Here is a 27,463-nt window from a genome sequence, read left to right as displayed (position 1 = left end):
TATGTGAGGGCCATTTTAAGTTTTTCGATACCGATACGTATAACGCCCAATGTGAAAAAAGGAGACACCATTGGTACGACCTTGTCACACGCACTCTACTAGTGGTTTAATTTAGGGTTAATTTGACAGCTCCATTATCAGCTTCGTGTCCGCGTTGTCAGATATCACGCTTAGTGTCGTTATGCTAAAAATAAACGTTCGGAAAGTCCTAATATGTGCACGATGGTCTGGTGCCAAGAAAAATGACAAACAGGTAAATATTCGAGAGTCAGAAGGTGTTTCTTGCGGAGGTGCAGAAGACATTCTTACTGTCGTTTGTCAATTCAGTATAAAGTTGGTAAAGCATACATTGTTAAAGCTGCTAGGGATGCACTGGCAGTATTCAGCAAGAGTTGAGGAACTTGTCGATTGATTAAGAGGGTGAGTTGAGAGTGATGTATTTGTTTTTTCTTGTTCTTTTGATTCGCCTTTTAGATTTGATAAAGAGTGGATTAGTGAGAGGATCGATAGCTATTTTACCCTACTCGTCAGGCTGGGCATGGAAAGGTAGACCTAAATCATTGCCAAACGTATAGGGCATAATTGGAAAGTAGCCGACTGTCTAGATGCTTCGTGTCATCGCTAAAGCGGAAATAAAATGCGCCAGCATTGTTCAGGTGGCGAGGTGTTCCCCTTTGATCCTTTGTAGACCAATACATACCTAGAGATGTTATATGCCCGCGGCGATCAACACTTTATTGATATAACACTTACGTTAATAAGTGAGACGCGAATACTTTCCCCCGGTACGTATGCCAAAAAAAACACACTGCCACCCTCTCGCAATATGTCTTGAATACCTCTTGCTGACGCTCGAGGTGTTCTGGCACATGTATCGCTTGGGTGACAGTGTATTATCTCACACGCAAAAGAGGAAGGCGTCATAACTACAAACGCTCCTACATGTATGTGCCATGATATTTCCAAAATGTTAAAATCAAAATTTATATTTTATAAACTAGAATGCAATTATACTAGATAATTGTCCATGGTTTACCATCGGTTTTTTATATATCAACATCACATCTTGAAATTAAATGATTTTATATTTCACTTATACGAGTTCCGACAGAAACCAATCTCTCACATATCTAATATTATCGATAGTTGTGGTTTACTTAAACAGCGTGCTACAAAGACATGCAATGTAATGTTGTGCAAACATATACTAAATTGTTTTTTTTATAAGACGATAATTGGAAAACCAAATGTCGTTGAAAGAATCGAGTCACGCGCAGAGACACGAATGTTCGATAGTAGTGCAAGATAGATCAAGATATAATAAGAGCTTAATGCAACTACACATTCCATGAAAACATAACCTCCAGTCGGAATTTCCCATTTTTTTCAGGTCACAAAAGAAATTCGTGTCGAGCTCACCATTGCCCTAACTATGGGCGACGAAAGCCACGCCATTTTTGAGATGGGTCTTACACCTGGTGTTGGGTTTGTAAGCGGTCCTGCTGGTTTGCAGGCTCAGCAAACCGCTTTAGACGAAGGGAAAGAAGCTCACCAAAGAGTGGTCGTTAACATCGTCGGAAAAGAGCGACAAGGCAAAACAAGCCTTAGGAAAATGTTGACCTGTGATCCGTTTGATATGAACGAAATGAGCACCGTCGGTATTGAACAGAGACTAGTGGACACATCGGGTTTAACGGAGTCATGGAAAACGGTTGACGTAGCTCTGTCAAACGCTTCGGAATTCGAGGAAGCGCTTGGAGTACACACACTTATGCGATTAAAACCTTCGCGCAAGGTTAGTGCAAAGAACGCCGTTTTGGCGTCTTGTAAATGTTTTCTTAAGATTTTACTCTTAGTAGCTGGCTTGCTGTCAGCATATTTGTGTGTCAGCATACGTGTTTCAGACCAGGTCCCATGGATGGGATTCCTTCTGGTTCTAACGTATGCAGTTTCTGTGTGTTTCTTCGGACTCCGGGATGGGTTTGGTATAGCAATAGGCGTGATCATTCTGGCGCTATGGTCCGACGGTGTGTGCCGATGGCAACTCCACGAACATTTTGAGCAAGTGAGTTCTGACTACGGTCTTCTTCCAGCATTAACACTTGGCTTTGTGTTGTTTTTCTTAATAGACAGTTACATCGGGTTATCCTGTGGGATGTCTTTAGGGACTGGCATGACCCTGACTCTGTGTATTATGGACACTCCCGTGGCCACAGACTCGCAACCACTTACATGCCCAATTGGCCTTTATCACCATCAAGCCATTTTCATGCTATCTACCTGCGTGGGATTGGGGACTCAAAAATTTCCACAAGTCATTTCTTGGATTATTGTCCCTGCTCTTGCCATTGTCGCTTCTAGGGCTGCAGAGACACAAAGCAGCAGTATTTTTACCCTTGTGTTTGGCCTGGGTTGTGGTTACGGGCACGGCGTGTTTCTTTCCGTGGGACAGAAACTCTACCTATTGTTTAAAGAGCGTGTATCACCTTTATGTGAACCGCAGACGCGTCGTCTCATCACCTACGCCATAGGAATCATACCCGGGCTTGGATTCAGTTTCATGTTAGGATGGAGGTTTCCTCGAAACTTTAATTTAGGCAAACATGTTGTCGGTCTAACTTTTGTTATTGGAGTCGAGCTTCTCCATTTAATAAACAGCCTCAAACGAAGTCCTCAAAAGCACGGCAACGACAAATTCAAAAGCACTTCGCTCTCCCCGAGCAAAGTTTTACAAGCGCGCCATCGTCGCAGGGAAAGAGTCAAATTGGTAATGCGAGACTATGCTGGGCATGCTCTCTACCATTCCGTACATCACATCTTCATGGCGGCACATTCGATTTACCTTGTCGTGTTCAACTTGAAGGACGCTGTTCTCGATGCTCGAACATCTCTGAACAGCTTGCTGTTCTGGTTACACTCAATACAGGTGCACGCGCAGTACCCAAACGCATCCGTCCTGATAGTTGGAACTCACCGCGATCATAACATGGTGGGACCAACGAAAGTGAGAGAAATAGGCAATTTCTTGAGGAACAGCCTGCCACACAACTTGCACAAATTTTTGATATGGAATGAGGATGACACGCCTCTTTTTCCGGTGGAAAATAGTCTCAGATCTGTTAATGATGCTGACCATGAGCATTTGCGGAAAACACTGATGCGCATAGCGCGTGAGTCCGAATTCCAAAAGCAACTGTGGCCCATAAAATACCTGGCGCTACACGAAGTTATTCAAAAAAGGAGAGAGAATGGACAGCTCATTGGAAATTTTGTAGAGCTTTACGAAGTGTGTAAAAAGAACCAGTGTCACATTAAAGATGAAGACGAATTTAAAGACATGTTAAACTTCTTTCATTTCATTGGTGAAATTATTTACAAAGCAAATGGAAAACTGTCCGATGTTATTGTTTTTGACCCACAGTTACTGGTCAATATCATGGCCTCCATAGTGACCATCCCATCTTTATCTAAACAAAAACATTCATTAATGGACGATTGGAGAAACCTGAAAAACACTGGAACGCTTTCCACGCCTTTACTGCAACATTTGCTGTCTGACCTCACAAACGCCAATGTCCAGGAGAGTTTGATAGACCTTCTGCAGCATTATCACCTTATATGTAAAGTGATGCTGAACAATAATGGTTTCCATTATATAGTGCCAAAACTGCTACCTCATACCAAACATCTAAGTGGATGGTGGGATGACGACGTCGACTCAGATATAATTTACTATGTAGACTTTGGATGCTTTCCCCCACAGACTATTTTCCTACGACTTGTGTGCCAATGTGTTCAATACGATAACCTACGAAATATCGCCGTGCCTCGGATTTCACAAAGTGCTGCGTTATTTACTTTTGAAAACAGTTATGCACTGAAGCTAGAACTTCTTGGAAATGAAGATTTTGTTAGCCAGCAAAGCCAAATGATCAAGGTGACTGTAAGATGCGGTAGAGGCCGTGAACCGGCCATAGTGTTAGATGCAATCCAACACAATCTGAAAAGAATCGTGTCACAGGATTTTGAGAAATGTTCCTACGTTTTTGGCCCTAAATGCCCATTTCAGGATGCTCATGACCAAGAGAATTCAGTAAGTACCAGTAATGTGGTATTACATAAGACTCTGCGAAAATCAACAGTACTCATTGAAATATAAATGCAGTCCCTGTAAAAAACAAATAATACAACTTTAAAAAAAGATAAAGCATATAATGCATTCTTTTTTATTGTGGTATTCAAACTGGAAAAAAATCCTTGTAAGTTGTACTCACCTGGATTCAATAAGGGCTCTCTTCCATTTCAGGATATTCACCTTCTTGAAACCTGGTCCATGAACACAGAAGATGCCTCAGCGTCACGTAAGAAGCAGACGACATTCTGGTGTCGTGGACGAATGATCGAGTTGCAAGGGAGCAAAGTAAGTTTTCTTTTTTTGTCTTTAGCGACATGTACAACGATAAGCAAAAAGATGAAAAAAAAAACTATCCAACCAAGCAAATTTGTGAATGATATATAAATTATTTAGCAAGGAGAATTAGATGCACTGGATAACCCTACCGGGTGGCATTTTTTAATAGAATTCAAGGGAAAAGAAGTTCATTAATTTCATCATAATTATATATCATACTGATTCATACATATTGATACCCAACAATTAACCACGAGATATATCCCACTCATTAAATAACTATGTCTAATATTTACCTTGACTCTTTTGAATCAACCTGTTTTGTATTCTCATTTAAAACTAATCTTGAAACTTTGTTCAAACAGATTAAACATCACATGTGACATTAAAAGATCTGTTTTCAGGCTGTTGGGTTAGATAAGACGGCAACCTCAGATGAGAAAAAGATTTTTCAACGCAAGAAGAATGATTTGACAGCGAAGTGTTGGGCAGATACTTCATTCAAAAGCCTGACACCTGACATATACTACCGCGTGTGTAATGCCCTAAATACACCTAGTATTTTTGGTAGGGACTGGAAGGGATTGGCAGGTAAGATTGACGAGGGAGAGAGGGAGGGAGAGAGAGAGAGAACAAATATGTAATCATACTGCTGTAAAATCCGTGATTGATTCTTCTCCCACTGTAAGTTTGATAATCATGCTCTTGAGCGTCTTAATAAGATACTGATAACATGAGCAGTATCTAGGGAAATGACCCAGAGTGCAATATGCCGAACTCCAGTTTTTTTCTAGAGCTTCTTGTAGACATCTAATATAAATCATTTTTAACAAAAGATTATCTTACAATTGATAAAAGAAAATGACATTGATCAAAGACGTAGAATATCGTAAACTTTTGATTTCTTCATTCTGTATACATCATGATTTACGATAAATCGTTGTACGCAAAACAAGGTCGAGATTTATTAATACCGTGCTGATAAAGATTCATGGCCATCCCATCAGCCAAGGTATAATGTCATATAAAGATGATTATCATGTCGGTATATTTGAAAAATCAAGACTCTTCCTTGATTAAAAAATTGAAAGAATGTAGTTTTTGTTTAATTATAGGTGAATTTAGTTCTCGCTACCGTTCGAAAAATTATTATTATTAAAATTATTATTTTTTCTCTGGAACTGGTAACAAAGACATGGGTTGACCGTTTAACAACATGCTTCACAACATAACAATGATTTCATCAAAATAAATAAATAAATGAAATGTGACATCTCTTCAGCTCAACTAGGCAAGAGCATGTTCGAAGTCCAGGTGCTGGAAAGGCAACAGAACCCATGTGATGCTGTGCTGACAGAGTGGTGCCAAACCTCTAACGTGACCGTGAGTGATGTGATCAACTGCCTGCGGGACATGGGAAGACTGGACTTAGTGCAAGATATCCAAGACTATGCACGAGAGGGCAACTTGGTGCAGGCACCCTAATGCCAGTGCTGTCCACATTGATATTTTGTTGCCAAGTTTGCCAGAAGTCAGTGAAGTGGACAAAAAGGCTTCGTGTGCAAACCTGTAAAATTTTATTGAATTTCTTTTCAATAAACGATATTTAAACTTATTAACATGTTTGATATTTGTTTCTTGTTTCCATTTCCTTAAGATGTTTACGCAAATGAATTAATACTTTCTAATACCAAAATTGCAAAAAAAAAATCAGGCAGATCTTAAAAGACTGCAACACACTACCGACTAAGAAAATCCAACCAACTCAACAACAGAGAAAAACATTAGGAAAACTACTGGTGAAAAAGTTGAAATATATATATATATATATATATATATATATATATATATATATATATATGAATTCCTTTTTTTTTCAAGGATTTGGTCAATTTTCTGTCCTAAGAAATGAAAGCAAGCACAACAATTAAAAAGGATGATTAAAATGCAAAATCATGTCAGCTTCATAATTTATAAGTTTTCACATCACTTCAAAACGACTCTTTCTGTGCCACCACAAACGGTGAGCCAAATATACCCAATTAACAATATACTAGTTTAGCTTGTTTGAACAACACTTTACAAGATCTACAATGGAAAGTTTTACGTAAGAAAATGTAAGTGCTAACATGTTAATACTCTGTGAAGATAATCATCTCATGTGGCAAACTCTTGCCAACCATGCCTCTACAGTGTCACTTCATGTTTTCACATCTGACCACGTCTATACGAGGAATGGGCATTTGGTGCTGTCTCCCACCACACGTGGCTTGATTTGTCCTTTTAACAAACATATAGCACAATTTTAAAGAAGGCTCTACATAAAACACCTAAGGTCCTCTCAGAAAACAAATGATCAAGATACATTTTGTCACAAACTATATTGTATCCAACATAATAGACACTTGACCCAACTCTGCTGTTCAAAATCCAATTTTAGTCTGCTCTGCTAGCTAGCTACTTTTCAGATTTTGTCTGCTGAGCTGTATGTCTGTCATATTCCAGACTTATAAGTAAGAGGTTTAACTTTATGATATCCTCCCTTATCACTTGAGATACAGAGACTGTTTCCTTATATAAAAAAGCACTACTGCATGCTTTTCAGTTTTGCATCTATTTCCTCCATTTGTTCTTTCAGTCTAGTCCATTGTTCCGCATTAAGTGCTATTCCTAGAATTAATAAAACACAAATAAATAAACATGAACAGTAATAAATAATAAGAATAGAGATGACAAAAAAAAGTCAAAAATATGCTGAAGTAACATGTTGCAGACAAATTGTACCATAAAATTCAAAATTCTGATCAAAAGCAAAATCAAATATCAAATAATAAATGATCCTGACACAAATAAATCATACAGATTTATAATTTTAAAATCAATAACCTCACAATTATATATATATATATATATATATATATATATATATATATATATATATATATATATATATATAAGCTGCAATAATTAGAACATGAAAGATCTGATCAGGCACGTCAATGTGGTGGTTCAAAATTAGGGCATAATAGTAAAATATATACATATTGGTATATACACTGTGATGCTGCTTAAGCCATTCTTTGCAGATCTACAATCAATTGACATGCCTGTCTGATTGATCAAAAGTTTCCTTTTTCGGAAATGCAACCCACCTTTCTTTCCTGGTTTCATTTCTCCATCAGATTCATAATACTCTCGGATGTTGACAAAGCATTTTCCCCGAAATTCACTCACTGTAACATACCTCATCTTGGAAAGCTGTGAAAAAGTTTAATTAAATAAATTCTTTTCATCAAGGTTAAGTAACTTCAATACATGTCAGAAACTATTAATTTCAGTACAACAATATTTATACAGAGCAATAATATGCCGCATATTGTATACCTGAAACATCTCTTCACCATCCTTTCCTTTGGAGCTACTGGGCTTGGGCTTCTCTGCAGGCTTAGGTTTTTCTGTCTTCTTTTTCTTTGCTTTTGGCTAAAGAATAAATGACAGTAGCATAGAGACATCTCATTCGAAGAAAATATCACAAGAAAATGTAACAACATCTTTGTCATCAGTGAGTGTTATAAATAGTCATGGCACAGTAAAAGTGGCAAATTTTTCATCATAATATCAACCTTACTTAGAAAACCCACTTTCAATCAGATTGACTTTTTTTTTATCAAACACAGTGGGTTCTCACTTGCCTTATCATCTTCTGAATCGGATTCTGAGCTTGATATAAATTCTTTCGATTTTGGCATCCTGTTTTATTTTATTTGTTTATCTGAAACAAATAGATACAACAATGTACGTTTTTATTATTTTTTAATTATTATCAATAAATTTAAAATTATTTTAGTTTCATTTTTAGTGTCACTTCTAAATTTCGACCATGCAAATTTAAAAATTGAGCTTAGGAACTTTTCATTACGTTTTGGATCTCACCTATTTGTGTTGAATGTATTAGCACATATGTGATATAGCAGTTGTACAGCAGATGATAATCATGTAGATCTAACAAACGCAAATTGTTCTGTGGTTTTTCTCGTACAGCGTACTGAGTACAGGTATTAATCGAAAGGAGGTCATCGTGCCTTTGCACAATATTCAATGCACTGATCGCACTACCTACTTTCACCGAACTAACATACCAGTAACTGTTAAATTATATATCACTTAAAGTAAACACTACGAGTCGGTTAAAACCGGTGATGTGAACTTACTCGTGTTGTCTCTCTACCGGAAATGAAATCCAGATCACCGCGCTCCAAAACGGTGCCAAACCTAATTGGTTCATAGCTCTGAAATAGAAATAAAAGAATAATGAGTGGAATAACAATTTTCATTTTAGCTAATTTATTTCGTAACTTCGTCCTAAAAGGACTACTTTCATGTTTTTGTTTAAAAAATATATAGAGAAGATCAAAATTAGGGAATCTTAAATTACTGGTGTTTTTTAAGCGTGGCATCAATTCCAATCGCAATCTCACCTCTTGAGTGATTTGTCAGGCTGTCCGAAAGTTATTTTGTTGTTGTGCCACGTAGCTCCGATTGGTTTGAAAACCATGACTCGTAAGTACTGGTCATAGTTCTCTTTAAGAAAACACACCCCAGGGAAACTATCGATTAAGATGGGGACAATGTAATTAGAATATAACAAGGAAAACTCTATGATTGCAGTACTACGCTTTAACTGTGTTGTCCTCATTTCATTCATCACACTCATACAAACACAGTGAGTGCTGCCAAATCCACCTAAAGATCAATCTGAAAGTATCTTGAACCTCTAACCTCCACTTTTACCAACCACCCTACGGTTCTAGCGTAGGGTGGAAGATTGAAATGGAGGAGAGAGAGAGAATGGGGTATTCAGATGAGATAAAGCTTGAAGGTGAACCCAATGAGTGCAGCCTCGGTTTAATTTTAAAACCTTCCCGTATCTCAGGCAAGAACTAGTACAGGGAAAGGCCCCTCTCTGAGCCTGGCAAACATGAATGTTTTGCCTCTTGCTCTTTTCACTTCTATCAAATTTACAGCTTCAATATGAATAGCTTTTCTAGCAACATTCGTAGGTCCTCAACTAAAATTATTAATAAGCGACCAAAAAAAAAAAAAAAGGTTTTATCAAAACATTTAACAGTACCTGTCGCTAATAAGAAGTTTGATCAGTAAGATAATATAAATTTTTTAGAATGGATAAAATTTTGCAGTTGATATTTGATTAAAGATCAGCTATATAAGAGAAATGTGTTTTGGTCAGGTATATCCCACCAACAGTTTGCCCCCCCTTGATCACTCAATAATTTTTAAAATGTTTTCTCCACAGGTGGAAATCAACGTGAGAAAGCAAGAGAAAAAAATCAGAAAAAGCAGCAGCAGCAGGATAAAGCCAAGGGTGCTGCAGCTAAGGGTGCCAATGCTGGAATGTCTTTGGAAGAGAGAAGACACAGGTAACAGTGTATTTACCTTTACATATAAGTCAAACTATATTCATTTACGGGGAAATGTGTTTTTAATGCATACATATAACAAACATATTCAAACCAGACAAAAATGTGTATAAGACAACTAAACCCTAGAAAACGAAAAAATTTGGTTGTGTATTGGATAATATTTTCTGAATAATAACTTTATGTCTCTTTATGTCTCTTTTCAGAGATGCTGAGATTATGAGACAAAAACAAGAGAAGAAAGCAGCCCAGGCCCAGGGAGCAAGTGGAGGTGCTAAAGGAGGGAAATAAACACAAGTGCAAATGGAAACTGTATTCTGAAAACATGAACTGGACATATCTTGATCTGAGATTCTGGACTTAACCCATTACAGATATTTAGATAGGAAATGTTTATCTACAGGCATATGTCCCTCTTGCTGTAACAGCTGATGTCAAGCATAGGCTCATGCTCTTTTAAAATACATCTACAAGTGATGCATTGGCTGGTATCAAGACAAAGGCACATTTTGTACAACTGATGAGTATGAATGATATTAATTTGATATATCCTATTTGTCTCTTCTCACATAAACTGATAAAGTACTTAGAATATGTTATTAAATATGACTGATAAGGCCTGCTCATGATTCTTGCTAAATGTTATTAGAGCAGTTTTGGGATTTTGATAGGTTTTGGATGTCCATGCATTGCTTCAATACACACAGCGATACACATTTGTATGTCATTTATTTGAAGAAAACAAAACCATTTTGCATCTTTGCTAACATTATAGAACAATGACTTCACTTTATTATTTTTACTGAACAATTCCATTTTCATTTTAGTCATTAGTAAGTTATATGCCATCAGTACTGGAAAATTTATGAAGAATGTTTCTCTGTGGCATTGTATTGATCATATTGTAAACTTGCTTCTCATTTTCTCCATTCTTTTATGAAGAAAAAAAGTTCATTACATATAAATTATGCAAAATATATCATATATCATAACCAGGCAATTTTTCTGGTTCTAGTTTTAGTCCTTGATTTCATTGCCAAACAAAAGTTACTCAGTTTTTGTAAGATGGAAATGTTTGCAACAGATCCATCACTTATTGTACTTTTTCAAGGTCATGGGCATTAAATAAATTGTGAATTTTTAAAATGTTTTCTCACTGGTAGCCAACAAAAGGTGTTCGCAGTGTTATCACAAATACCTTCCTAATAGCATTTAATGCTTTTATTTTTTTTACTCCTGGGGGATTGCAGCCCATACACTTGCCAATTTTTGTGATAAAATTTTGTTTAGGGATGAAGTTACGCCCCATACCAATTGCTATCTCACCTCAAAATAGAAAGTTGTTAAAATGACAATTAAAGCTTTCAATTGCCTATGCTTTTTCCTTGCATTCAGAATTATAAACACTGATATCTTATATTTTCAAAGGGGGGGGGGGGCATTGTTTTTAATCAGCACAAAGATAGATGCATTATTGAATAATTAGATGCAGGAAAAGCCTTACTTTCAGTATCTAGGTGATTATAAAGAGTTAAAATACCCTTAATTCAGCTTTGATATTAGATTGCTCCAGTAACACTGACACGACACACCTTAGGAACCTGATCCTTAAAAATACTTCAAATAAAGAGCATGGAATTCCACTAAAGCTTATAAACCACTTCAACTAATTTATTATACAACTGAAATGAAGTCAACATATCAAATCAATAACTAAATTTATCTTGCAATCAGACAAAAAACTGCTTTAAAATTGAACATTCTTTAAGTACTAAATCATAAATTTACCCATTTATCTGGCCCTCAAGTTCATAAAGATCCATTCAATGACAAGAGAACTGTGTGCACATTGTATAATCATTACTCTTACTCCTATTTATGGGTGTAAAACTGTGCGTGCAATTGCATGTTTAGTCAAATGGGACAGCTGAGGGTCATTTATAGCACAGAAAGAAAACCCCATTCAAATTGAATTTTTTGGGAAACCTGAAACGATGTCTTATGGCATTTCTCCAAGTTATACTATTTCAAGCTACACATGGTGGAGTTGGGTCAGGTTCTGGGGCAAAAGTTTGACTTTAACTGCATCTGTAATGTACTAATGACACAATTGTTGAATAAAAAAACCTTTATTACGCCAAATGAAAGTGTGGTTACAACCACTGAGGTCATTAAAATCTCAATCTTCCAAATCTGACAGGCTTGCATTATTTTCACTCCAAGTAGGATGTAGTTCTGACTCGTTGGCACAGCACCAAGTGCTTTCTGTGCAAAGTCAATGTTTGAATTGGGAAAAGAAAGAAGGACAAATACAATTTGATGATGCTTTTTTCAACAGACAAGAATCTCTTGCCTCCACTTTTAACAACATCAAGCACACATTTTTCTGCCTTTTATGTCATCATTACCAGCAAAATATTTCCAACTCCCCTATATTGACATATCATTTGTACACATTTCCTCCTTCATGCTCAGCATGTTCATATACTGTCAAATATTTCTTCAATATTCTTCTTCATGTTATCCAATGTGCTCAAACCCTGATACTGTTATGTTTATTCCTCTGGGTTCTCCAACTGCTGTTTGAATGAACAAGGACCATAGTGGATATGGTACAGCTGATGGAGTTTTTGTGTCAAGTGTGACTTCATCCTACAGCTGGATATCCTGCTCAGCTGCTTCTTTTCAATTTCATTTTATTTCATTCAAGTCCCCCTTTACAACAGTAAACACCATGACACACAGGTGCCACAATATTTTGCTACCGCTTAACATCGCTAGAATCTTTGTGAGGCTGGTGGCCATGTTGTTGCTTCTTAGCATCCTTCAAGCCCTAAAATTATATGCTTACATCAGATAAATATGAAATTGGCAGTTTGAATTTGCATTAAAAAATAGTTGTATTTAACGAATGTACACCTTTCTTTTTCTTTCTTTTCCCTTTTTCTGTTTACTTCCCAACCATTCAAAGAAGTGTGTTTTTTGGAGTGTTTATACTTCACCTATTCTAATTCAAACATAAAGTGTTGGAAAAAGAGCCCCCAAGAAGTAAGTTATGCATGTTTAACACAGCTGATGGACTATGTTTAATTACCTGGTAATAACCTGTATGGTAGCCACTCATGTACCAGGACATCAACATACTGCACAATGCCTCATTGTCTCCTTCAAGGCCTTCAGGCACTGGTGGGGGAGGGGGCATAAATGGAGGTTTCTAAGGTGGAAAACAGTGCAAACTATATCAAATTGACATGCAGGCATAATATTATATTAGTAACAACTGAATTATAACTAAACTTTCTGTTTACAATGCTACTCAAACAATGCAAATTTATGGTCTATTTTTTATTTTTGGTCAATATGTGTCAAAGCAATTGAATGCATACAAGAATACCGCATTTCTTACTATAACCAGTTCATTTATTTTCATACTCGAAATACACTATTTTTCTTCAAAAAAATGACTAAATATATATAAATTTTTGATGATAGATTAACAACAAATATATTAATAAAAAAAATAATAAAATAGAAAAGAATAATTAAGTTTACAGACTTGTGAGGATAATGGTGTTTGTGCTGGGCTCGTCCAGGGTGGAAAGACTGGCAATGACGGAAACACAGGCTGCAATAAAAAGAAGAATACAGTTTTTACAATTTAATTTACAGAAAAAAATAGCAAATTACTTGAAAAGGTAGGAGTATATTAGCTTTTAACATGACAATGATTTCATCCGCAGCTACATTTTCACTTAAAATTGAATGAACAACATACAATCATTGCAGCATAAAATCTAAAGAAATGCAGCAGTGTGTCACCAAAAGAGAAGATTGGATGTTAAATCTCCAAAGGTTCTTTAGAGTATGGTGGTTTTATGCTCTCTTCATTTGGTTATATTATTTAAAGCATACTGTATCAAATCATGTCTTGTTGTCGTTGTCTCTCCCAATGCCATCATCCCCACCACTGAACATGGCATGAGAACTTCCTTCCATTTTCAATTTCCAGAAAAAAACCATACCTGGCCTTCAAACTCCACAACTATGGCATTTAAGACCAGTTTTATTTGAACTGCATGCCTAGCTGTGGGGAAAAACAACAGGGGTGATACTTGCTTCCTACATTGCAATCATATAGCCTACTGAGATATAATAAAATATGTAAGTGAGAATGAACCTTAATTATTTTTTTGTTTCAAGTTAGTCGAATTATGGATGTGATTTATAGTTGTAACTTACTGGCATTGCACTAAATGGTGGAATGACATTTGGTGACTGTGGCCATGGCCAAGTGGGAGGAGGAGCATGTGACTCTGATTGTCTGTGAGGTCTACTTCCTCTATGTGGACCTGGGGTACAGTCCATATCACTCTGAAACAGGGAAAAATATGTAACTTATGTATCAATATTCACTGTGACAACTTAACACTGGCAGCACTGTTTAATGAGTGAGGTGATAAAGAGAAGTTAAACCAATTTTGCACCAGTGACATTTTATAGGACATGCATTTAAAAATGACACAAGAGCTGAATTTTCCAAATGCCCATTCCATTTTGTTCACATCAAAAATATAAAAATTAAACCCTCACTCTCTAAAATTAGTGATTCCATTCTAATATAAAACTGATAAAAACTCACTTCTGCATTACTTCCTGACTCTCGTCTTTGATGTCTCCTGTTGGGAGCTAGTAAGTCTGCCAATTTTTGTGTCTCTTCATTGTTATAATCCAGATAGCGTACAACACAAGTACCTACTTCTTCACTCAGGGAGACAATCACAGCATCATAAATAGTATCATCTTCTGTGAAAACTGCTCTGCATTGGTCCCCTACTTTCCACTGCTGTAAAATATCAATAATATCAATAATGTATAATTATCAAATTACAACAATATTCTTTGAAAAATGTCTAAAATTGTACCAAATATGATAGGAAAATCATGCCCATATATCAATGGCATTATATAGCAAACATCTTTAGCAAACCAATACTTCTGTCTCTAATATTTAAGGATCAGTTAAAATTGGGTTACTTCAGAATTTATGATTCAGGTGTCTTATATTTTTCCACCTTGTGCCTTTTATACATCAAGTCATTTTCCAGCCAAATGCTGCACTGGGCAACGAAACAGTCTCAGGCACTAGTAACAGTTTCTTTACTAATATATAAATAGGGCACCAGGGGTGTGGAATTCCACTAATATTTGAGTGAAGTAGACATAACATACATTTAAAATACTTGTAAAGATCAAATATGAGTTGGTCTTAACCAAAAGACTTGAATTTAAGACTGCATATCATTTACGATGGCACTTATTAATTTTTTTTTTTTTCAAATTCAATTTTATGCTATATAAAACCATGGCAGACTACTACAGGTTTGCTGTGACACTGTTCTGCATAAAGTAGCTACATTAAAGTCAATAACAGACTTTACGAAAGGCCAAAAAATCTGTCAGACATTCGGTCTGACAAGCTTGAAAATTCTGTCAGACCGAAACAAAATCTGTCAGACCGAAGTAAAATAATAGAAATACGAACCATTATTCATGTTTTCATGTGTATTTTCTAATGTTTTAAATCACTGACATTAAATCAAATATTAAATTTTTGATATATATTTGTAAAAAAGTAAAATAAGAAAGAAAAACAAACAAACAAAAAATAGACAAAAAATTACTTGCATAACAAGTTGCTTTTTATTTAATGAAAAAGACATTGTGGAATGACACAAAGACTAAGACCAATACAAGTATGAAGAACGTGTAGCTAGTAATATCAAACGTATGTCCATAAAAACGTCTGTTAATCAGATAACCATTTCATCCGTTGTTATTGGCAATAACATATGCATTTTGAAACAGCACAGTAAGGCAGTCTCTTTCATCCAATTGAAGCTTTGACAGGGACTGTCCAGCCCGAGTCTGAGTTCCTTCTTCATTTTATTTCTTTTTTTTATAAACAGAAACTCAAACTGTGAGCTTTCGTCAAGTTCATGTGCACTTTCTCCAACTCGTGGTGAACGGTACATGCAAATACGTAGGCCTACATAAGTTCCATAATTTAAGAACCCGTAATAAATCTGTAACATTTATGTTGCTATTGATCAAAATGATAACTCGGCACACACTATTTTCCTCTCCTACAGATTACAAGTCCGCCAGGGCCTACCTTCTTTCCAATTTTAGTAAACTTCCGTTTCTCTTCCTCACTTCGTTTTAATTTTAGCCACGCTTTGCACCAACGAAGTGTTTAAAGTTCAACAACGTCATTTTCTAAACAAAAGGTTTATCCATGAGTGCTGTGTACGACTGATAAAGAAGAAACAGAGGATCAAGTCTGTGAAAACGCGAATAGCACGAGCACATGTGTTGCGGCCATTTTGTCGAGTAGGGGTATTACGAAACGAAAACGAGACTGTACATTACATCATCCAGGAATCCCCCAACCTCAACCAGTCACAAAATAGTATTTCTGAGTGAAACTGAGGTTTATAAATTATGTATTAATTAGCTGGGAACTCCCCGAGATTTTCATCCCGTCTCTCTTTTCGAATGAAGTAAAATATATCGTCCAGAAAAGAAACAACAACGTATTCCTTGTATTTACACATTCCCAGTCAGTTTGAAAACTCGCCGGACATAAGGTCCGACGATACAGGATTTTTTATCGGACCGAGACGAAATTTGCCAGGCATGTCCGACGGTCCGACGCCTTTCGTAAAGTCTGCAATAACAATGAATATCATCTGCATACTTTTCTTCCTTTGTGCTTGTGTTTCTTCTTGTTCTTCTTGTGCTTCTTTTTTTGGACTAAATCTCCAGTGCTATGATCTAAACTATGGGTACTGTCACCATTTTTCTTTGACAGGTGGGCCTACAAAAATTAACAAACAAAAAAGTCAACAATAAATCATTGTAAAGGAAGCGTTTGTCTGTCATATGACAATCACAACTGTTTGGTGACTGATTCAACATCTAACAAGTTTACAAGTGACAGTGTAGTGGTCAGCATTTTCAATTTTTGCAGGAGTCAGTGAATTAAATGGACAGAAGATAACAACTTCAAATAAGACAATTCTCCTATCAGCATGTCTAAGCTAAAACATACATTGTAACCTAAACTGTACACACCTTCACCGAACTCACGGCATGATCATATGCTTTTATAAGAGCAGTATCATCCCAAATCTCAGAAGTGTCCTATAAAGGAAAAAAGAAAGATGAACGATACTTTCATCATACAACTAAGACACAAGCTAAAGTAAACAACCATCTAATGCCTCTCTTGCCCAAAACAACGAATAACCCTTGCTACGCAAGAATAAACCATTGTCTTTTTAATTCATTGATTCCCATATTATTAATTTTCTAATTAGTTTTTATGTTTTATGTTGTTGAGGGAGAGAGAGAGAGAGAAGGGAAGAGAGATAATCTACTTAGTATCGTTTTAATTTTCTTAGCAGTTCCTACCTCTCCTCTCACAAACAAAGATGCTTCCGAGGACTGCATGTTCGTGTAACATTTCTCAGTATCTATTTGTATGATTCAGTCTTGATAATATATTCATTAAACAAAGAAGCTTGCCACTGCAATGCCCCAGGTAGAATTAAACTAACACGCTTCCAACGTAAGTGGCACCTCTGCGCATCCATCTGCGCAAGACATTCAGGAGAAGCCAAATAAACAATGAAATAAAGTTACAATAAAGAGCACAGTAACAAAAATTACTATTAAAAATAAAATTCCAATGCATATCTTTATTTAGCAGAGGGACTCAAAACACCTACTCATACCACACAGTGAAGGTAAAAATACTCAGATTGGGGGATATCTTGGAATCTGTAGATCTAGCCTATGCAGCCGCAATTTGATTTAGTTTTCCAGTGACGTCAAAAGCGCCAATATTATTTAATCGCACGTGTTGCCTCGGCCTTACATGCTATACGGCCTTATTTTTTTTTGCTAAATTTAATATATGAATAAGAATGCAGGTATGTCAAATATAATAGCAAAAACTTAAAAACTTTAAAGGCGGCTTTGTATATTTTTCAGTAGTGTAACTGAGATAATTTTATGCTAAAAAGCATGGGTACTAATGTCAGTATAGTTGTTTGTACATGTGCGTGCATTCTGCCAAACTAGATATTGGCCAAGTATCATCCATGCCTCTCCTGTTATAAAACAGGCACAGTAGTTATTTGGACTACTGCTGATTTATTTTGTGTTAAATTAGATGTAAATTTATGTTTAAAACATTTGGACTAGTTTCTTTTTTTTTTTGGGGGGGGGGGTATAATTCACAAACACAACCCTTTCATCAAGAATTAAGGTGTTTGAACCTACAATATTTATTTAATCTTATAGTCCTCTAGTTCTGATACATCTGCCTACAACAGAGTAGCAGGTTGGCCCAAGAAAAATTTGGATGTTAGCTTCCATGGTACACCACCCAAGCCACAAAAATGCATTTTTCTCAAGTAAGCACATATACATTGATCCAGTGAGTACTCAGTTATTGTATGATATTAGACCCAAAGCCCTGTTATTCTGTTATCCTGTTATGCAATTGGGAATCATTCCTCCCAAGAATGGGCGAAGAGGCTCACAAATGCAAACTTTGTATTCAGTATTACAACATAACACAAAATATGCAGCATTTTTCAAACTTGTTCTTTTTAATGGCAAGGTGGAGTTTGCTTCTTGATAACCTGGATCAATCTATGATATCAGATCTGTAGTTTATTTGACTTTAGGCAGATTATATAGATATCTTAATTATCACTTGCAGTCGCAGATAACTAAATGTAAGACTTTTTCTTCCCTCACATAAATTTCAGCACGCCCTCTGGCTGCAGACATGGAGAAAATTGCAAGTACTTGCATACAGTTCCACAAGCATCAGTACAGGTATGAAACTAGAAGCTCTCATGAATGAAAGTAAAAATACAAGTGTTGTCATTGTGTTGTTATGTTTATGAGCAAAAGTAATTTTGAAAGTTCTGAACATGATATTTGAAGGTATACTGATAAAAAATTAAAGTTATTTGAAATATTTCAAACTGTTCTAAATGTTCATTGTTTCATTTTAGATGACAGGATCACCAGAAGATGAAGTGAAGCTCAAGACTACACTCACTTGTGGTAAACATGTATTGCTTTGCTATCACTAAAATAATGAAACCAAGAAAAAAGATAATAAATTATATAATGTAAATTTAACGAATGTATTATTTACAGCTATTTGCATTATTTTTAAACCATGAGATGTAATCTGTGATCTTACATGCTACAGTCAGTGTCAATTTTTCAGGCCAATAGCATTTCTGGCAACTAGGGTTAAAAATTAAGTGAGATAGTGTTATACCTGTTGAAAGTCTAAAAATTAAGTGAGATAGTGTTATATAAAATTTTAACTTTTTACTTGCTAAGTGCTTCCTTAGATGGGTAAATGTATCAGGCAAGTGCTGAACTGTACCCTTTACAAGGGCTGCAGATAAATTAGTACTAGTTACAACACGTCGTCCACTTAATGTGACATACAAGAGCATAATAATAATATAGAGGTGCTCTTGTATGTCACTTAGAGTGGGTGACGTGTAGTTGTAACTGACTTATATCACAGCTGGCACTTAGAACAATAAGATGAATGCAACGAAGCTTATTAAAATACAGGCAAGCCCATTTGCGAAATACAAATGCAACTATGCTATTGTTCCAAGCGCCAGCCATGGTATAATGTCAATCTGTGACAATGGTAGAGGGTAGCAGATTACATGTAACAGATTGCATATGGCCTTCCTTTTGACCTTCATTTGTTTGTTTAAAAAGGTCATGTAAAAGTCATTGTGATCAAGCCATCGTTTGTTTCAGTGTCAGGGTGTCAGTGGATGATTTCTGTTGAAGGTGTAATAATACACATAATTTGTATTTCAGGTGAATGTCAAACAACTGTGCACTCCATCTTTGGTGCTAGTGCTTGGGAACAGTTACTGAATCATTATGTAGAGAAACTGTCAGCAAAGGAAAGAGAACATGTACGTCTGTTTGACACGTGTCCTTTGTTTGTTCACAAGGATGCTATCTGTGCAATCTGTGGGCGTTTCTTTAAATGCAGTTTGGATTGTTTAGCACACATAGGAAGCAAGGCAAGGCAAGGGAAAAATTCCAAGAAACGTGGAGAATACTTGGAATTGTTACAGAATATTGCTTATTGTTTCATAGGTAAATGTCTTATTTTTGGTTTTAAAAATATGTGCACATAACAGTTAATACACATTTTATGTGAAAGTAGAGTTGTTGGTTAAAAAAATAATTGTATATATCCATGTTTTTGCCATGTGTTGTCACCAAAACAAAATATATTGATAAAGATTGAAACTTAATTTTTAGAAAGGGATGCAGGTGTATGTGACGAGGACACCTTGAAGAAGTCTCTCTCCAGATGTTTAGTTGGTGGAGAAAAATGGTTTGTGTGGCATATCTACTGTACTACATCTTTAATATACATTTGAACATTTTGCTATAGAGCAGTAAGTTTCTGAAACCTGCCAACTTCCATATACCTTCTTTTATTGAGAAATTATAAAATGGTCTCTTTGTTTTCTTTGCTTTTAAATAAGTGTATGATAAATTGTGTTAATTATAGCTTCCCACACAATTCTCATAATTTCACGTTTGCTTTGTTTAAACAGTAATGAAGTGCAATCTAGAAGAAGAGAGAGAAGACAATTTTCTTTACCTCTTTTGATGCCAAAGCTACAAGAATGTTGCAACAATTCACTTGAAGATTGGAGAGAGGATCAATGAACTGTTCCATTGAAACCAATGTATACAACTTTGTTTACCAACTAGTAATACCTTAGTATGAAACCTTTCAAATACAAGTTACAAGGTCAAAACATATATAATGTAATCTCAGAAATTTTACAATGGTGCTGCACTACCAAAAGATCAATTAAGGGGCAATTGTTTATTATTTAGTATCATTTAGCTTGTGAAATGATAAAATAAATTAATATATATATACTAGCAAACCAAATATGTCAAAGTTAAAAGTCAAGTCAAAAGTTGAAGGCTTTTTCATGAGGCTGAAATGTATTTGTATTATTCAGTTTGATCATTAGCCTAAGATTTACTTTCATTTAAAAGCCATGTTCATGAGTACTAGTAGTTGTAATATACATCCAAAAACATTTAATTTTAAAAAGTTTATATTCTTTCATATTACTTATTTAATCTCATAAAAAGATAAAAACTGAAAGTTGATGATTCATGAACAATTACTACCAATTACTTGATAAAATGTCTCACCAACAACAAAAAATTAACAATAACAAATAGATGTTTCTGAATTTAAAGACTTTAAAGAGATTATATTTACAATTTCAACAATAATTATATAAAAAATGAAACTAAAATCTGTCTTTAGAAGCTCACTTAATTCTCTGAAGAAAGGTCTACAAACTGCTCAATGTTTCTTAAAATCGTGTCCTTAGCAAAATTAATCTGCACCCGTTTTCCTCCGTAGCCAGTCTCCAGAACCAACAATTTTGATCTAGGAAGTCTAGGCATAATATGATAAATAAATTCTTCATTTTAATTTTCAATACTTTCTAACATGCATTTGCACACAGGGGAAGCAAAACAACATGCTGATGTTGAACTTTTACAACAATAGCACCTTAACATAAAAGTTGTATTCTCAAGCAAATACTTCTTTGTGAGTATGCATTTATTCATTGTATGTGCCAAACATTTAACAAAGGTTAGTCATTACTGTGTCAAGATTGTTTTCCATAGGAGTTACCAAACATGTCATCCTGCAGTGCTGACAGAAATTCTCTGGAAACAATACATAAACATTACAGTTACTGTAGCATTTACAGACATCAAATTAAAACAAAAATTTTGTTGTAAACTATTCTGGCTATAATGTATTGACAAATAAAATATCGAAAGGCATCTTTATTATTGACAGACGTGGAATACGGCAGCTGATTACCTCCAGTAAAATTGCTGCTTCAGTAGAAGATAAAAGAGGACTCACCCTAATTTTTCAGTTCTGTCTTGCCTTTCTGGGGAAATTGCACTAGGTGATGCCCTATATTTTGAACCTAAAATGGTGATCATAGTTGCCAGGTGTTGCAATTACAAGAAAATGACTTTTGAGTATTTATGGCCAACTCAACAACCTGTGTAATCTTAAAATGGAAATGTTGCAACAATGTATATGTATCAGTACAGTGTCCATATCCAGATGAACATGCCAATCTTTGTACTTTGTCCAGAAAAAAATTGTATTTTCAAGGATTAAATACAAAGCTGACTACATCTTTTTTTTGTTGTGTAATGGTTTACCTTTTCCATGTCTAGGCAACCCTTGGCTGCCGACACTGGCAAATTCTTTTGTAGATTCCTCCAGCATCCTAGTGATTTTTTCCAGCTGCCTGTCCATTGCTGAGGCACCAGAGGGCAGGTTGTTCTTGTCTGCAGGGCTTGCCAGTAAAAGATGTGGAAGACCAGCTGGTTTTGTAACTTGGGCCTGCAAAGCAATGAATTGCTTACAACATTCTCACACAAAGGTTGCTTTCTTCCCAAGATGATAAAACTGAAGAAAATATTATGAGCTCTGCAGTTGTTAAATGCACCCATATTTTATCACATGAAATTGAATTCAACAAGGTCATAACAAAGTCAGATATACACAATACTTACATTTTGTTTACTTGCTTGTTTTTCTTTCTCCATTTTCTTCATTGGCTCAAACTTTGTGGTTTTTAAATACTCCACAGCTGCTTTAAATGTGACCAAGCTGAAGCTGAAACCAAGACAACACATAATGGAGATGGACACTTGTGGACCAATAATCGGTGCTATGCGTGTTTGTTTTAATATACCAGTACTCATCTCCTATGCACGTACATACAGTTGACTTGCAGAAGCAATACCAACTTTTAATGGATATGATAAATATAATATATTTAAAAATATATATACCTCAGGTCATCTTTTGTAGACATTGCCCAATTAAAGTGTTCCATGTAGTACAAGTTGCTCCATAAATGACTACTCTTACTCTCTATTATCACAGTTACCTAGGAAAAGAGAAATTAAAAGCAAAATAAACATCAAATTTTACATTTTACCTGACATTAGGTCTTTAAAGGTAATGGTTAGGGGAATTTCAAGTCAATACTCCAATTTTCAAAATGATTTCAACTTACTAGAAGTGGTATCAGATCATCACTGGTGAGAAAGTCTGAAAGGAAAAGAAAATATAGAAAAACTCAACCTAAAATTATGGGCTAACATACGATGAAAGAGTTTGTCAGTACATCAGTATGTCAAATAAAACCTATTCCCTACATTTCTCTGTAATCCAGAAAATAAACTATGTATACTTACTGTCTCCAGACAAGCCTTGTGATCCTGCCATACAATGTTTATTTATATCTTCTGCAATGAAGTCCTTACAGACAAAAAGAGTTGAGAAGAATGTGTTAATGTTGCAGAGAAGAAAATAATCACTTTATGAAAATGTAACAGTCACTTATGACAACTGTTTTAACATCAGTATAACAGATGTTAGTTTTAACTTCAATATTATTACATTCATTTTTTATTTTTACTTCATTTTATTCACAATTATTGTGACATGAATCAAACTGTGTAAAAATCATTTTCTTATATCTTTGTTCATATGATCACCTACCAAGACAGTTTTTAAGCAAACCAGTTTTTCATGTGGTGTGCACTTCTGATTCAGGTTGGACATCTCACTGACCTAGTGCACAGAGAACTAGAACTATAACTGAATGTCATTAACACCCCTCCCCCCCCCAACACCACCACAACTCACTTGCCTTAGAGACAGGCCCAAGAAATGATAAAGTATTAATTTCAAAACACCACTCTAAAAATGCATGATATAATATACAGGAGTATAATGATTTGTTCTGCACAGACTATAGAGCTAGCTAGACTGCATAGTACAAAGTACTACACAGGGGCGGATCCAGAGCTATTTACTGACAGTCTTCCAAATTTTCTTTGTTGATTCACCCTCCAATTTTGACCGTCTTCCAACAGAAAAAAATTGATACCTGTCAATGTAAACTTGAAAATCTGACCGTCTTCCGGATGACCCAGAAGACGGCCTAAATCCGCCCCTGCTACACTTACTGCAGATGGAAGAGGACATCTGAGATTTGCTTTCAATCCAAGCTGTTCACCAGTAATGCCTTCTAGGCTTTGGCATTTCTTTTCTAAGTGCTCGTCATCTTTCTTCCACTTCTGACACACCACAGGGAAAACTTTAGAGTTCAGCTCTGATAATATATAGCTGAAAAATTGGTGGTACAACCTTTGATAAACAATATTTCTGAATGTACAACATGGCCATTTAATTTTAAATATGTATGCTTTATATTTATCAAAGGAAATTAGACATTTTTTAACATTGTATTTTATCAGTAATGACACTTTTCTTACCTCTCTACAGCTACCGAAAGAGCATCTTCAAACCTTTGGTCAGACTTGTGAGGATGTTGGTTTACAAGCAGAAGGTTCTGTAAATTATGACTCAGCAGTTGCAATTATATTTCATTGAATAATGGTGATGTGGGAGGATCAAAATTATTTATGTTACGATATTAAGCTATGCATTTTCCATAGTTTATAACAAATTAAAAAAATGTAAAAAACCTACTTGTCTAGCTTCCACACAAATATTTTCAATTTTTTTCACTGCATCATCCATATAGTCCTTTAACACCATATAGTTTTTCTTGAATTGCTGTATTGTTGTGTCTATGTTTGATAATGTCTGCAAATAAAAAAAAAGAGGTCCTCAGTTTTCTCTAAGAATCCATCCGATATTGCCATTACAATACATTATTAGATAAAAGAGTGCCCTTTTTTATCATTATACGCTATGATAAACAATTACTCATTGAGGCTGAAACAATTAAATGTTGACTAATCTTAATAAACCATTTTTGGTTACTGCTTGCCTACCTGTTTATGTTCTGGGAATGATTGGAGAAATTCTCTGCATCTGAAAAAAATTGAAATACAGACATAAAACATATGAGATATATACAGAAAATGTTGAAATGTTATCAATTAATGTATTTTGTAAAGAATAATGTTTGATTAGTACAGTTAAGGTGATGAAATGACTTCTGTTTGTAACACAAACTTAAAAGGGACACATTCTGATGTTAAATATGTATTGCCTTTTTAATATTACAGATATTTTACCTCCACAGAAACTGCTGTAGAACTTTAGATTACTGTAGAGGGCATGAATATTCTTAATTTGAATACATGACTTTTTCTGTACCATAAATCATGTTAGATATTGTATATGGAATAAAAACACAGCTGACAGCTGTGATGTGACAATTGCTAAACAAAACTACATAGTAATTTTATTTGTCTCAGAGACCATTATTTGGGGCCTGGGTGTGTTGTACTTTCTATTTTAAATCATATGTTTATAAACTGTAGCACTTCAATTAACTATACATATAATACATCAAATTAAAGAAAATGCATAAACAAGAGCTTACTCTGTTGGTGTCTTCTTGGGTGTAAAAATTTCAATTAAGTTGGACAATACACTGTTTCTTTTTGACTGAAAAATATAAATAACCCATTGGTTAAAAATACATATGCATTGTTAGTATCAATAACTCACATGCTGATGTATGTAATCAATTTTTTATTTGAAATATTACTAAATGTGCAGATTTTTTCAAAATATTAAACTTATCCTTTGCAGTATGTTAAATTATTAAACAAATAGTTCAATGAAAGTAAGGTTGAGAAATAAAATGTGATCCAAAACAAAATTAATTAAAATAGAACTAAAAATAAGTGATACAAATAAATTTCCATTCAGCTATTTCCAGACACCAGAAAATTAAAAAATGCAAAATGACAAAATCAGTGAAATACAGTATATATTTACCCTTGGTGTTGGAATAAGTGGTTGATCTACAATCAACAACTTGAATGGCTTGTATTCCTGAAACAAAGAGTTCATACTGTTATGATGTGAAGATCACCTACGACTTAAATCAGGCTCTTAAAAAGAGTCAGTATATTTTTGTTGTATTATATCTACATCTTGTTTCATTATATCTACATTTAATGAAAATAAGCTAATAGATCTAATTGGTGTACATGACTTAATTTTTACCTTGTTGTAGGCTTTTTCTTCAACTAATACTTTTGCAGTAACTTTTTGGGAAAAACCTATAAGGTAGATACAATAAAGCTGCTGTTATAATAACAAAATGATCAAATATCAGCTTAAATTAACTCTACTCCATAAAATGTCCTCACAAATTATTAATAAACTCCAAACATATCTGTACACTGAGATGAAGAATTACACCATTTCTAAATTTTCATTTAATCATGAAAACATATAAATACACCACCTTCTCCTGTCTGCAGGATATCCTCGTCTAAAAAGACTGCTTTTTCTTTTCTGCCAGCAGTGTAATATTGTCTAGAAGAAGGAAACTTTTACAACATAAGTATATCCTGATAAAGTGAAACAATCATTCTCATAGATACACTTGCGGTCTAAAAAGGCACTAATTGAGTGTAAAAATAGCGTTATAAAATAGTGTTCTAAAAAAACCTTGACCATGATCAGATCTTTTATAAAAACAAGGTTCACTCAGTCTGCATCAACTTACCCCTGAAAAAAAGGAGATGGCTTCAAGATATGTGTCTCTGAAAAAAAAAGGTGAACACACTATAAAAGCAAAAACAGTAAAGCTAAAGGTCCATTGCAACTGAGTAAATTTAAATTAAACTTAATGAGAGAAAAAGAAGCAAAATTTTGTAATTTCATTTATTTATTTATTTTTTTACAATTATGATAATCTAGTAATAAATACCTTACCCACAAAACGGTTGTTAATCTCCACACCTTCCAAACTGCTTGTTTCAGGTACACATATAGTGTAACACTTTTCTTGTGCATATTCATAAGCAGTATGATATTGATCCTGCAGATTTAATAATTGAAAAATCAGGTGTTGGATAAAGCAATTAAAACATTTATGATAAAACGAAAAAAAGGCATGTAATTTATAAGCACATTACCAATCTACATTTTTGTTATAAAATGCTTTTGATTAAAAAAGTCAGACGTGTATATATAATTGTGCCTATCCTCTTATTATCCACAGAGAGCAAAGAGGACAACGTAGATACTGAAGGCCTGTGGATTTATTCAGCCTGGTCATTTCATAGAAACTGTTGACAATCAGATATGCTTAATTCTTCTAGAATTTGAGCAAGATCTTTAAAATTAACTAAAAAAATGCGTTTACAAATCATTACAGCTTTGACACGAGTACCTTTACAGTGCATTGAACGTACCTGCAAAGCTTGGTAAAATGGGTTGAAGTCTAAGTCATCTGCTTCCATGATTTCCCCAGCCCCCCTACTTCACCCACTATACTTCACCCAAGCTTCCTGCAATATTCACCTTGACCTTGTCATTTTAGCTACTCTCTAAACTCTTTTGTTTTTCTTGGACAAATGACATTCATTTGACAAATTACGAATTTTAAAGATAAATAAATAT

General features: G+C 35.0%; 6 protein-coding genes across 12 annotated transcripts; 3 read left to right on the top strand and 3 right to left on the bottom strand.

Annotated features, from left to right (window-relative positions):
- The first annotated feature begins 88 nt into the window (after window positions 1–88).
- LOC106150386 (uncharacterized) lies at window positions 89–6,026 on the top strand. 3 transcript variants are annotated; one of them, XM_087002263.1, is made up of 5 exons: window positions 89–420; window positions 1,391–4,093; window positions 4,307–4,420; window positions 4,804–5,002; window positions 5,694–6,026. In XM_087002263.1, the coding sequence occupies exons 2-5, from the start codon at window positions 1,433–1,435 to the stop codon at window positions 5,894–5,896; spliced, it is 3,177 nt and encodes a 1,058-aa protein (XP_086858389.1). In that variant the 5' UTR covers window positions 89–420; window positions 1,391–1,432; the 3' UTR covers window positions 5,897–6,026. The 3 variants fall into 3 exon arrangements, with proteins under 3 accessions (XP_086858389.1, XP_013378594.2, XP_086858399.1); XM_013523140.2 differs by having other exon boundaries at window positions 93–420; window positions 4,816–5,002; XM_087002273.1 differs by having other exon boundaries at window positions 118–420; window positions 1,391–1,795; window positions 4,816–5,002.
- LOC106150388 (activated RNA polymerase II transcriptional coactivator p15) lies at window positions 5,972–8,706 on the bottom strand. Of its 2 annotated transcripts, none has more exons than XM_013523142.2 (5): window positions 8,623–8,706; window positions 8,104–8,183; window positions 7,796–7,891; window positions 7,564–7,669; window positions 5,972–7,081 (listed from the first exon to the last, which is right to left on the bottom strand). In XM_013523142.2, exons 2-5 carry the CDS (start codon window positions 8,158–8,160, stop codon window positions 6,999–7,001), a joined length of 342 nt encoding a protein of 113 aa, XP_013378596.1. In that variant the 5' UTR covers window positions 8,161–8,183; window positions 8,623–8,706; the 3' UTR covers window positions 5,972–6,998. The 2 variants fall into 2 exon arrangements, with proteins under 2 accessions (XP_013378596.1, XP_086858470.1); XM_087002344.1 differs by lacking the exon at window positions 8,623–8,706 and adding an exon at window positions 8,345–8,363.
- A 77-nt stretch (window positions 8,707–8,783) lies between these two features.
- LOC106150389 (modifier of protein aggregation 4-like) lies at window positions 8,784–10,995 on the top strand. Its single transcript, XM_087002349.1, has 3 exons — window positions 8,784–8,971; window positions 9,726–9,849; window positions 10,056–10,995. Exons 1-3 carry the CDS (start codon window positions 8,965–8,967, stop codon window positions 10,138–10,140), a joined length of 216 nt encoding a protein of 71 aa, XP_086858475.1. The 5' UTR covers window positions 8,784–8,964; the 3' UTR covers window positions 10,141–10,995.
- Window positions 10,996–11,959: 964 nt separating this feature from the next.
- On the bottom strand, window positions 11,960–17,509 carry LOC106150387 (survival motor neuron protein 1). 4 transcript variants are annotated; one of them, XM_013523141.3, is made up of 8 exons: window positions 17,323–17,509; window positions 16,984–17,052; window positions 16,607–16,726; window positions 14,489–14,692; window positions 14,089–14,220; window positions 13,406–13,474; window positions 12,944–13,063; window positions 11,960–12,682 (listed from the first exon to the last, which is right to left on the bottom strand). In XM_013523141.3, exons 1-8 carry the CDS (start codon window positions 17,359–17,361, stop codon window positions 12,611–12,613), a joined length of 825 nt encoding a protein of 274 aa, XP_013378595.2. In that variant the 5' UTR covers window positions 17,362–17,509; the 3' UTR covers window positions 11,960–12,610. The 4 variants fall into 4 exon arrangements, with proteins under 4 accessions (XP_013378595.2, XP_086858434.1, XP_086858451.1 ...); XM_087002308.1 differs by having other exon boundaries at window positions 14,489–14,689; XM_087002325.1 differs by lacking the exon at window positions 16,984–17,052 and having other exon boundaries at window positions 14,489–14,689; window positions 17,323–17,504.
- Window positions 17,510–17,682: 173 nt separating this feature from the next.
- On the top strand, window positions 17,683–21,049 carry LOC106150375 (uncharacterized). The gene is made up of 7 exons (XM_013523129.3): window positions 17,683–17,843; window positions 18,217–18,329; window positions 18,690–18,759; window positions 18,942–18,993; window positions 19,786–20,073; window positions 20,242–20,317; window positions 20,544–21,049. Exons 1-7 carry the CDS (start codon window positions 17,838–17,840, stop codon window positions 20,656–20,658), a joined length of 720 nt encoding a protein of 239 aa, XP_013378583.2. The 5' UTR covers window positions 17,683–17,837; the 3' UTR covers window positions 20,659–21,049.
- Window positions 21,041–27,403, bottom strand: LOC106150374 (ankyrin repeat domain-containing protein 27). The gene is made up of 19 exons (XM_013523128.3): window positions 27,256–27,403; window positions 26,774–26,879; window positions 26,565–26,601; window positions 26,301–26,371; window positions 26,057–26,112; window positions 25,826–25,882; window positions 25,425–25,489; window positions 24,868–24,907; window positions 24,560–24,676; window positions 24,343–24,419; window positions 24,034–24,193; window positions 23,564–23,635; window positions 23,257–23,320; window positions 23,076–23,110; window positions 22,849–22,946; window positions 22,567–22,669; window positions 22,210–22,393; window positions 21,899–21,965; window positions 21,041–21,693 (listed from the first exon to the last, which is right to left on the bottom strand). The coding sequence occupies exons 1-19, from the start codon at window positions 27,301–27,303 to the stop codon at window positions 21,633–21,635; spliced, it is 1,518 nt and encodes a 505-aa protein (XP_013378582.2). The 5' UTR covers window positions 27,304–27,403; the 3' UTR covers window positions 21,041–21,632.
- Window positions 27,404–27,463: the final 60 nt, after the last annotated feature.

This window comes from Lingula anatina, chromosome 1, assembly GCF_051362555.1.
Source record: "Lingula anatina isolate TDL-2025a chromosome 1, LinAna3.0, whole genome shotgun sequence".
NCBI lineage: Eukaryota > Metazoa > Brachiopoda > Lingulata > Lingulida > Lingulidae > Lingula > Lingula anatina.
The sequence above is the reverse complement of the archived record's forward strand: the minus strand, read 5'-3'. Positions and strand labels throughout refer to the sequence as shown.